At 54.8% G+C, this 11,527-nt stretch overlaps 1 protein-coding gene across 1 annotated transcript; it reads right to left on the reverse strand.

The window, feature by feature from the left end:
• Nucleotides 1-260: 260 nt before the first annotated feature.
• On the reverse strand, nucleotides 261-2,395 carry LOC143696039 (uncharacterized). The gene is made up of 3 exons (XM_077191248.1): nucleotides 2,377-2,395; nucleotides 1,339-1,404; nucleotides 261-1,183 (listed from the first exon to the last, which is right to left on the reverse strand). Exons 1-3 carry the CDS (start codon nucleotides 2,393-2,395, stop codon nucleotides 261-263), a joined length of 1,008 nt encoding a protein of 335 aa, XP_077047363.1.
• Between the last annotated feature and the right edge of the window lie 9,132 nt (nucleotides 2,396-11,527).

An 11,527-nucleotide genomic window follows, 5' to 3' on the forward strand; every position in this document is an offset into this window, starting at 1 on the left:
AAATTCAGTTGTTTTCAGTGGGATTTGAGTGGTTATGAGGTGACAGATCAATCCCTCTTGGCTTTTGGACTGCAGAGAGATGGAAAAGAGAAAAAAAATAAGGCCAAACCAAAAGAATAAGAAGCCAGGTGTGTTCCCAACATGGATCACAGGGAATGTGGCTCACCAGGGCTCTGCCAAACGTGGGTCCTCCATTGGGGGATGGAGCTGGAGCAGCGCACGAAGCGCTGCCCGCACTCGGGGCACTCGCAGGGCTTCCCTTACCAGTGGTTCTGTTGGTGTCTGGTCAAGTGAGAGCTGCAGGAGAAGCTCTTCCCACACTGGGGACACTCATAGGGCCTCTCCCCAGTGTGGATGCGCTGGTGCCTGATTAGGTTGAAGTTGTTCTTGAATCCCTTCCTGCAGTTGGGACAGCGGAAGGGCCTCTCCCCTGTGTGAATCTGATAGTGCCGGAGGAGATGGGAGCTGGTCTTAAACCCCTTCCCACACTCAGAACACTCATAGGGCCTCTCCCCGGTGTGGTTCTTTTGGTGGACAATCAGGCTGGAATTCTGCCTGCAGCTCATCCCACATTCCCCACACTCGTAGGGTCTCCCCCCAGTGTGGATCACCTGGTGGTAGATCAGCCTGGAGCGCTGGCTGAAGCTTTTCCCACACTCCCCACACTCGTAGGGCCGTTCCCCACTGTGGGTCCTCTGGTGCTGGATCAGGCTGGAGCGCTGGCTGAACCTCATCCCACATTGCCCACACTCATGGGGCCGTTCCCCGGTGTGGATCCTCTGGTGGCAGATCAGGTTGGCTTTCTGACTGAAGCTCTTCCCACACTCCCCACACTCATAGGGTCTCTCCCCAGTGTGGGTCCTCTGGTGTCTGATCAGGCCGGAGCTCCACCTGAAGCTCTTCCCACACTCCAAGCATGTGTGGGGCTTCTCCCCATCATGAAGCTGCTCATGGAGCACCAGCTCCGAGCTCTGGCTCCATCTCCAGCCGCCTTCCTGGCCCAGGCTGGCTCTTTCCCCCTCACATCCCCGCCATCTGCGTTTGCAGCCCCTCCTCGTGCTGCATCTCCAGGGCTTTTCCGCCCCGATGGGTTCCTGCGCCGTGGAGCCGCTCAAAACGGCCTCTTCCACCAGGTTCTCCTGCAGGGATTTGTCCTCCCTGCTCTCCGTCCTCCACTCCTGCTCTGGGGGAGGAAGGACAAGGACAGGATGGGATTTGCCTCTGTGCCACAGGCAAGGGCAAGGAGATCCCCCCAGGGCTGTGCTGCAGCCAGGGGCTGTGCTGGGCTGGGAGATGGAAGAGCACAGAGGGGGAAAGGGGCACTGACTTCATCCTCACCTGCCTGGGTGTCCAGGGGCATTTTCCTCTCCCTCACAGCCTCCCAAGGGCTGGAAATGGGAAATCCTGGTTTGGAGATAACAAGGGATGAGCACGTTGAGTTTGAAGGTCCCTCTGCCCAAGTCCACCTCTACAAGTCACCGGCCATCTGGGCTCCAGAAAAACCTCCCAAACACCAAGATTCAGCCCTGAAAAAGACTCCCAGGAGTTCCCCGTCCCTGGTCCCTCCCCTGTGGTGTTCGGGGGTTCCACCCTGTCCCAGCTGCTGGGGTCACGCTTGCATTGGGGGTCCCCCTTCTCCTCAGTGCCCGCCCTGCCCAGGCTGGTGGCAGTCCCAGCAATCCCAAAAGCTCCCCCCTCTTCGCTCTCCCCATTTCGGGATGCTGGGGCTTTTTGGGCTCCCGGGCTCCCTTCTCCCCTCATTCTCTGCTCTGGGCTGCAGCGGCTCCAAGGAGTCCCCCCTGCCCCTCTCCAGGCTCTTGAGGCTCCCGCCAATGGTGGCGCTCCCCCTCTCTGGGCTCCCCACTTTGGGCTCCTGGGGGACACAGGGCTCTGCTCCTCCAGGCTGCCTCTGCCGGCAGCCGCCACCGCCACCCCCCGATGTCCCCCCGAGGGGCCTTTTCTGCTCAGCCTTGGACTTCTTCATTCTTCAAACATCCCCCCAAAAAAACCAACTGGGAGCAACTGGGAGTGACTGGCTGCATGCTGAGAGTGATTGGAAATATCTGGGCTTATACTGGGATCAACTGGGATCATACTGGCAGCGAGTGCCACTACACTGATGCTGACCGGGAGCAAATGGGATCATATTGGAAGGAACAGGGAGTGACTGGGAACATGCTGGAGGGAACTGGGGTACACTGGGACATACTGGGAGTGACTGGAACAAAAGTGAATATGAAAGAGAGCAACTGGAACCATGTGGAGCACAACTGGTTCATACCGGCAGGGACTGGGAGCACACTGGCCTCATCTTTGGATCATACTGGGAGGGACTGGACTAACACTGGGAGTGTCTGAGAGCGACTGGGAACATACCCTGCACATCATCCCCCATACTGGGCCTGATGGGAGCACACTGGGAGCACACTGGGAGCAAATGGCATCATACTGGGACTGACTGGGTTGATCTAGGAAGCAACTGGAACCATGCTGGAGGGAGCTGGGACCATACTGGGAGAGACTGGAAGAAACTGGGATTACACTGGGAGCACCCTGGGAGGGCTGGCATGTGACTGAGATCAAACTGGAGCTTACTGGGATCATATTGGGGTTGAAAGGGAGTGACTGGGATCACACTTTGGGCTACTGGGAGCAGCTGAGAGAAACTGGGATCATGCTGCAAGCAAACTGGAGGAACTGGGAAGGACTGGATGCATGCTGGAGGCAACTGGGATATACTGGGCATGACTGGGGGATCATACTGGGATAACTGACACCTTACTGGGGCCACTGGCAGTGCCTGGAAATGACTACAGACATGCTGGGGGCAACTGGGATATACTGGGAGTGTCTGTAACCATACTGGGGTGACTGGAACCACACTGGGAACAACTGGCACCATTGTGGGCGGGACTGGGACTATAGCAGGTGCAACTGGGTTCAAATGGGAGTGTCTGTAACTACAGTGGAGTGATGGAACCACACTGGGAACAGCTGGGCCCATGCTGGGGTAGACTGGGGTCACAATGAGGGTTACTGGAATCATACTGGGATTGACTGGGAGTGTACGAGCAACTGGGATTAGACTGCAAGTGACTACAATCACACTGGCATTATAGTGGGTGTGAATGGAACCTGACTGGGGGTTCCTGGGAGCTACAGGACCCATGGTGGGAGGAAAATGTGGACTGGGCTGTATACTGCGAGTGTCTGGAACCATACTGGGGGGACTGGAACCACACTGGGAACAGCTGGGATTATGCTGGGGACAACTGGGACCATGCTTGGGGCAACTGAATCTGTGCTGGTGGCAGCTGGACATGACTGGGACCCTGCTGGGAGGGACTGGGACTATTCTTGGGGAAACCGGGATCATAATGGGAGACATTGGGAAAAACTGGAACTATGCTGGAGGCAACTGGCCTCACACTTGAATCACAGTGGAAGCAGCTGTGTCCATGCTGGGTTAGACTGGAATCACACTGAAGGTGACTGGAATCATTGGGATTGACTGGGAGTGACTGTGAGCAACTGGAATTGTGCTGAAATCAACTGGGAGGAAGTGGGAGTGACTGGGAGCAGGCTGGTGGTTACTGGGATATACTGGGAGAGACAGTGAGTCATTGGGATCACTCTGGAAGCTACTGGGGTCATGCTGGCATTGACAGGGAGCAACTGGAATCACAGTGGGGGCACTGGAATCAGACTGCGAGTGACCAGGATCATACTGGGAATGGCTACAATCATACTGGGATTAGAGTGGGTGTGACAGAGGGTTACTGGGAGCTACCAGGCCCATGCTGGGAGCATACTGGGGACATAATTAGAGGAACTGGGAGCAACTGGGATAAAACTGGGGGCAAGTGACCAACACGGGGCAAGTGACCAACATGGAGGCAACCGGGAGTGCCTGGCAATGACTGCGAGAATATTCAGGGCAACTGGGATATACTGGGAGTGTCTGATACCATACGGGTGGTGACTGGGACCAAACTGGAGTGACAGGGAATGTGCTGGGGGAACTGGGAACACACTGAGGGCAAGAGGGAGTGACTGGGGCCCCGCTGGGAGAGACTGGGATCATACTGGGAGTGCCTAGGACTATGCTAGGGGCAACTGGGAGAACTGGGAACACATTGGATCAAAGTGGGAGGAACTGGGAGCAACTGAGACCATGCTGGGAGCAAATTGCATCATCACACAGAATGATAGAAGGGACTAGGCTCATACTGGGAGTGCCAAGGAAACTGGAAGCACACGGGAGGACCAACTGGGCTCATACAGGGAGCAGCCACTGCCCCCAGAAACACCTCCCTGGGACCCCTCGATGTCCCTCAAGGGCCATCTGCGGCTCAGCTTTGGAGCCCTGCCAGCTCCAAACATCCCCCCCAAAAAACCCCAAACCCAGGCACCCCCTGGCAGATTTGGGCCGAGCTCCCCCTGCCCGAGCACCTGAGGGATGGGGGGGCAATGCTCCCGGGGCTGCGGCGACTCCAGAGTTCCCTCTCCCCTTCTCCAGCTGCTTCTGCTGCCGCTCAGCCTCCTCCTCCCTCCCTCCTCCTCCCCCGTTCCCGAAGCCCAAACCGTGAGGGGAAGGGGGGTGAGGAAAGGGCGGGAACTGTGAGGGGAAGGGGGCGGGGCCAAGGGGACGCATGGTACTAAAATGCAGCCGAAATCTACCAGCTCTGGCCTAAAATGAGCAAAAGGAGCCCTAAAGTGCACCCTAAATCCACATGGTTTGGCCTAAAATCAGCCAAAGTGCATTAAAAATATCCAAATGGGTCTAAAATCCAATCAAAAGGGCCTAAAATTGCCCCAAATGTTTTAAAACCCAAACAAAATGGCATAAAACCACCCTTTAATCTTTCAAATGCACCTAAAATCCACCCTGAAAGAACCTGGTTTTTCCTGAAATCACCCAAATGGGCCTAAAATCCAGCTGGTTTTGCCTAAAGTCACCCAAACTTGCCTGAAACCAAGACAAGGGGACCGAAAATCACCCTAAAAAGTCTTGGTTTGACCTAAAGACACAAAAATGCACCAAAATATGCCGAAAATCACACAAAAGGGACCTAAAATAACCCACCCAGGATTAAGATTCACCCATATGGACCTAAAATCAGCCAAAGTGATCTAAAATCCATAAGAAAATAGCCCAGTTTATCGTAAATCACCCAAATAGACTCAAACCCCACCCACATGGGCCTAAAATCATCCAAAGGGATCTAAATTTCCCCCTCAAACCCACCAGATTCAGCCTCAAATCAGCCAAAGGGGCCTAAAATCCACCCGGCAAGGCTGGGAATCCCCGCAAGGGATCTGAGCCCACCCTAACCCTGCCCAGGTTGGCCCAAAATGCCCCCGAGGGGCCGAGCCTGAGGCCCAGCCCGGGATGGGCTCCAGGCTCGCTCCGGGCCCTCCGCGCTCGCTCCGGGGAGTTTTGGCTGCGGCCCCGGCCGGGCCTGGGCGGGACTGGGAGGGACCAGGGAGGGCCGGGCAGGGCTGGGGCATTTGGGGCTTTCTTGGGCTGCGGGAGTTTGTGGGGAGTTCAGGGGTGATTATTGGGGTTTTCCGAGAGAAGGATTGGGTTTGGGGGGAGTTGGGGAATTTTGGGGGATTTTGGGGGGTTAGGATTTTGGTAGGTTTTACTGAGGAGGTGTTTTTTTTATGATGTTTGGGAGTTTATTAAAATTTTTGAGGGTTTGTTTTATAATTTTGGGGGGATTACTAGGATTTTTTGGGATTCTCTGGATTTTTTGGGGATTTTATTGGAATTTCTGGGAAATTTTGGTTTCTTTATTGGAATTGTGGAGGCATTTAGTGAGATTCTTTGAAGGTCTGGGTTTTTTAAGGAACTTTTTGGGGTTTTTGGGGGATTTTTGTTGGGATTTGGGGGGGGTTGTGGGGTTTTTTGGGTGTTGCCAGGATTTCTTTCAGTCTTGGGGAGGATTTTGTAGGGCTTCTTGTGGTTTTGGGGACATTTTTTGGGAATTTTTGGGGTTTAATCAGGATTTTGGGGGGGTTGTTGGGATTTCAAGAAATTTTGTGGGGTTTTATTGGGATTCTAGGGTGCTCCAATGGGATTTTGTGATATTTAATTGCGATTTAGTGGGTTTCATTGGGACTTTTGGGCGTTTTAGGGAGATTTTGGCACCTCTCAGCCCTTCTCCATGCACAGGGACAATCTTAAAGCTTCTCAGACCACCCAAGGCCCCCCAAAATTCCACCAACCCCCCCCCAAATCCCCTAAAAATTACAATAAGATTCTCCAAAACCCCAGAGAATCCCACAAAATCCCAGTGAAACTCACCAAAATTAAAAAATATTCCAAACATTTTCAATAAATTCCCCCCAAAAAATCAACCCCCCGCAGAACCCCAATAAACTCCCTCAAAATCCAAAACCCTTGAAATCCACTCCCCCCCAAACACAACAATTCTCCCCAAAAACTTAATAACTCCCCCCTAAACAACAAAATCCCCCAAAGCCCAAAAAAGCCACCCCCAAAATCCCCCCCCAAAATCTCCCCCAAAACCCCCCAGACTCACTAGGACCATCCTGGATCAGGGGGCACCGGCCGGTGGAACAGGAGCCACTTCAGGGGACCCTCAGAGCTTTTTGGGGAGGGGGCACCATGGGAGACCCCCCAAAAACGGGGGAGGGGGGAACCCTTGTTGTGCCCCCTCCCCCCAAAACCCCCAGACCCCAGTTCAGGGTGGGCCTGGGACCCTTGGGATCCCCAAATCACCCTCAAGACGCCCCTGAGAGCCCCCAGACCCTTCCCAAGACCCCACCCTGGACCCTTCCAGGACCCTCCAGACCCCTCCCCAAACCCAACTCAGGCTCCCACCCCCCCCAGATCCCCCAGTACCTCTCCCCAGACCCCCCCAAACCCCCGGACCCCTCCCCAAAGCCCCCCCGGACCTACCCGGACCCTCCCTCGCCCCCCCGATTCCCTCTCAGGCCCCTCCCGCTCCTGTCCCGATCCCGGAGGGTCCCGGCCGCGGTGGGGAAGTGGGCTCTCCTCTGAATAGCCGGAGCTGCGCGAGGGAGGCGGGCGTTGCTGAGAGGAGCCGCACCGTGATTCGTTGGCTCGGGTACGTGAAGCGTGGTGATTGGTTGGTTTGGGGCGGGGTGCGCCGCTATTGACGGGGGAAGCCCGCGCATGCAGCGCAGGTAGGAGATTGTGAGGGGGAAGCTGAAGGAAACTGGGGGGGGGGGGGGGGGGTTTGAGGAGGGTGTGAAGTGGGTCTGAGGAGAAACTGGGGATTTTTAGGGGCATTGACGGGAAATACGGGGGTGTGCGGTGGGTTTTGGGGGAATGAGGGGGTCTGAGGGGGCTTTGGTGGGTCTGACGGGGCTTTAGGGAGCTTTGGGGGAAGCTTGAGAGGGTCTGGAGCTTTCTCAGGTGGGTTTAGAGGGATCTGAGGGGAATTGGGAGGGTCTGAGGGGATTTTGGGGGATTGCAAGAGAAACTGGGGGGTTCTGAGGGAATCGGGGGGATTCTGAGGGGAGTCTGGAAATTTGTTGGAGTCTGAGGGGCTTTCATAGGGTTTGGGGGGGATTGAGGGGTCTGAGGGGGATTTGGGGCAGTCTGATGGATTTGGGGGGGGGGTCTCAGGTGGGGCTGGGGTGAATTTTGGGGAAAACTGGGGGGATCTGAGGGTCCAGGGGAGGTTTTGGGGGTCTTCGGGAGGGTTTGGGGGTCAGAGTGCTCCTGGGCCAACACTGCGGGGCTCTGGGGGTCCTGGGGGAGATTTGGGGGTCCCGAGGGTCCCAGGCCCACCCTGAACCAGGGTCTGGGGGTTTCGTGGGAAGGAGGCACAACAGGGGTTCCCCCCCCCCCCCCCGTTTTTGGGGTGTCTCCCATGGTGCCCCCTCCCCAAAAAGCTCTGAGGGCCCCCTGAAGTGGCTCCTGTTCCACCGGCCGGTGCCCCCTGATCCAGGAAGGCCCCAGCGAGTCTGGGGTGGGGCAGTGGTTTGGGGGCTTTTTTGAGGATTTGGGGCATTTTTGGGTGGATTTTGGGGGTGGCTTTTTTGGGCTTTAGGGGTTTTTGTTCAGAGTTTAGGTGGAATTATTGGGATTTTTGGGGAGAATTATTGGGTTTTGGGGGGTACAGGATTTTGGGGGATTTTATTTGGGTTGTTGGGACTTTTTGGGGGGGGGGATTTATTGAAAGTTTTGGGAGGTTTTTTAAATTTTGTTGGGTTGCACTGGGATTTTGTGGGATTCTCTGGGGCTTTGGAGGATCTTTTTGTAATTTTTAGGGGATTTGGGGGGGGTTTAGTAGAATTTTGGGGGGCTTTGGGGCAGTCCCTGGGTGTGGGGAAGGGCTGAGAGGCATGATAATCTCCTTAAAACCCCCAAAAGTCCCAATAAAACCCCTAAAGTCCCATCTAAACCTCACAAAAACCTATTAGAACACCCTAGAATCCCAATAAAAGCCCACAAAGTGTTTTGAAATCCCAACAACCCCCCCTAAAATCCCGATTAAACCCCAGAAATCCCCCAAAAGATGTCCCCAAAACCGTAAAAAGTCACACAGAATGCCCCCCAGACTGAAATAAGTCCTGGCAACACCCAAAAAACCCAGCAAAATCTCCCCAACTCCCAACAAAAATCCCAAAAAATTCCCAGAAACACCCAAACCCCCAAAGAATCCCACTAAATACCCCCACAATTCCAGTAAAATTGGACCATGCATACAAAATCCTCTAAAAACCAACCAAAACAAGCCCCATAATTCCAAAGAATCCCAAAAAATCCCAGTAATCCCCCCCAAAAAAACAATAAACCCCCAAACACCCCCAGAAACCCCCCCCCCCCCCAAAGTGCCAATAAAACCTACCAAAATCCACAAAACCCCTCAAAATTCCCCAACTCCCGCCAAACCCAATCCTTCTCTCGGAAAACCCCAATAATCGCCCCTGAACTCCCCACAAACTCCCGCAGCCCAAGAAAGCCCCAAATGCCCCAGCCCTGCCCGGCCCTCCCTGGTCCCTCCCAGTCCTGCCCAGGCCCGGCCGGGGCCGCAGCCAAAACTCCCCAGAGCGAGCGCGGAGGGCCCGGAGCGAGCCTGGAGCCCATCCCGGGCTCAGCCTCAGGCTCAGCCCCTCGGGGGCATTTTGGGCCAACCTGGGCAGGGTTAGGGTGGGCTCGGATCCCTTGCGGGGATTCCCAGCCTTGCCAGGTGGATTTTAGGCCCCTTTGGCTGATTTGAGGCTGAATCTGGTGGGTTTGAGGGGGAAATTTAGATCCCTTTGGATGATTTTAGACCCATGTGGATGAATTTAATTTTGTGTGAGTGATTTTAGATCCATTTTTCTGGTGATTTTGGGCTCATTTGAGTAGGTCTTCTGCTTCATTGTGTAATTTTAGGTCAAACCAAGTCATTTAGGATGATTTGAGGTCCTCTTCTGTTGGTTTCAGGCACATTTGGGTGATTTTAGGTCAATTTAGGTGATTTTTGGCAAAACTGGGTGGATTTTAGGCTCCTTTGGGAGTTTTTAGGTCAAAGCAGGTATTTTCAGGGAAGATTTGAAACCCATTTTGGAGATTTAAGGATAATTTTAAGCCGTTTAAGGGAGGTGTAAACCAGTTTGAACAATTTTTGGCTCCTTTGGTTGGATTTTACACCTCTTTGGATAATTTTAATTCTCTTTGGCTCATTTTAGGCCAAACCTGGCTAATTTCAGCTGCATTTGAGGCCCTTTTGGGTGATTTTAAACTAAACTGGGCCCTTTTAGCACCACGCGTCCCTTTGGCCCGGCCCTTTCCCCTCAGGGTTCCCGCCCTTTCCCTGCCCCCTTCCCCTCACGGTTTGGGCTTCGGGAATGGGGAGGAGGAGGAGGGAAGGAGGAAGAGGCCGAGCAGCCGCAGGAAGCAGCTGGAGGAGGGGAGAGGGAACCCTGGAGTCGTCACAGCCCCGGGAGTGTTGCCTCCCATCGTGCAGATGCCCGGGGAGGGGGAGCTCGGGGGGTGCCTGGGTTTGGGGTTTTTTGGGGGGGATGTTTGGAGCTGGCAGGGCTCCAAAGCCCAGCTGCAGATGGCCCTCGGGGGGACATTGGGGGGTCCCTGGGAGGTGCTTTTGGGGGCAGTGGCTGCTCCCAGTATGAGCCCAATTGGTCCCCCTGTGTGCTTCCAGTCTCCTCAGCACTCCTAGTATGAGCTCAGTCATTCCAGGTATGAGCCATGTTGATCCCAGCAGGAGCCTCGTCACTTCCCCTCATTCCCTGTTGCTTGCAGTAGGAGCCCAGTCACTCCCAGTCCTTCCCTATGCTGATGCAATTTGCTCCCAGCACGGTCCTGGTGTGCTCCCAGTTTCTGCCACTTTCATCCAGTGTTCCCAGTTCTCCCACTTCTCCCCTAGCATAGTCCAAGGCACTCCCAGTATGATCCCAGTCTCTCCCAACAGGGTCCCAGTCACTCCCTCTTGCCCTCAGTGTGTTCCCAGTTCCCCCAGCACATTCCCTGTCACTCCAGTTTGATCCCAGTCACCACCCGTATGGTATCAGACACTCCCAGTATATCCCAGTTGCTCTGAACATTTTCGCAGTCATTGCCAGGCACTCCCAGGTACCTCAGCATGGTTCACTTGCCCCCAGTTTTATCCCAGTTGCTCCCAGTTCCTCTAATTATGTCCCCAGTATGCTCCCAGCATGGGCCTGGTAGCTCCCAGTAACCCCCTGTCACACCCACTCTAATCCCAGTATGATTGTAGCCACTCCCAGTATGATCCCAGTCACTTGCAGCCTAATCCCAGTTGCTCCCAGTCACTCCCAGTCTGAAGCCAGTACCCCCAGTTGCTCCCGCATGGGCCCAACTGTTCCCAGTGTGGTTCCATCACTCCACTAGGATTACAGACTCTCCCAGTATGATCCCAGTTGAACCCAGTTGCCCCTGCTATAGTCCCAGTCACTCCCCATATGATCCCAGTCCCTCCCACAATGGTCCCAGTCGCCCCCAGCATGGTCCCAGTTGTTCCCAGTGTGGTTCCAGACACTCCCAGTATATCCCAGTTGCCCCAGCATATCTGTAGTCATTTCCAGGCACTGCCAGTGGCCCCAGTAAGGTGTCAGTTATCCCAGTATGATCCCCCAGTCATGCCCAGAATATCCCAGTTGCCTCCAGCATGCATCCAGTCCTTCCCAGTTCCTCCAGTTTGCTTGCAGCATGATCCCAGTTTCTCTCAGCTGCTCCCAGTAGCCCAAAGTGTGATCCCAGTCACTCCCTTTCAACCCCAATATGATCCCAGTAAGCTCCAGTTTGATCCCAGTCACATGCCAGCCCTCCCAGTGTGGTCCCAGTGTAATCCCAGTTTCTTCCAGTCTCTCCCAGTATGGTCCCAGCTCCCTCCAGCGTGGTTCCAGTTGCTTCCTAGATCAACCCAGTCAGTCCCAGTATGATGCCATTTGCTCCCAGTGTGCTCCCATCAGGCCCAGTATGGGGGATGATGTGCAGGGTGTGCTCCCAGTCCCTCTCAGATCCTCCCAGTGTTAGTCCAGTCCCTCCCAGTATGATCCAAAG

This window comes from Agelaius phoeniceus, chromosome 28 (genome assembly GCF_051311805.1).
Source record: "Agelaius phoeniceus isolate bAgePho1 chromosome 28, bAgePho1.hap1, whole genome shotgun sequence".
In the NCBI taxonomy this organism is placed as follows: domain Eukaryota; kingdom Metazoa; phylum Chordata; class Aves; order Passeriformes; family Icteridae; genus Agelaius; species Agelaius phoeniceus.

Coding starts and splice junctions, on each gene's coding strand:
- LOC143696039 (XM_077191248.1), bottom strand. Junction 1,184..1,338: donor GCCCCTGGACACCCAGGCAG/GTGAGGATGAAG, acceptor TTCCTCCCCCAG/AGCAGGAGTGGAGGACGGAG.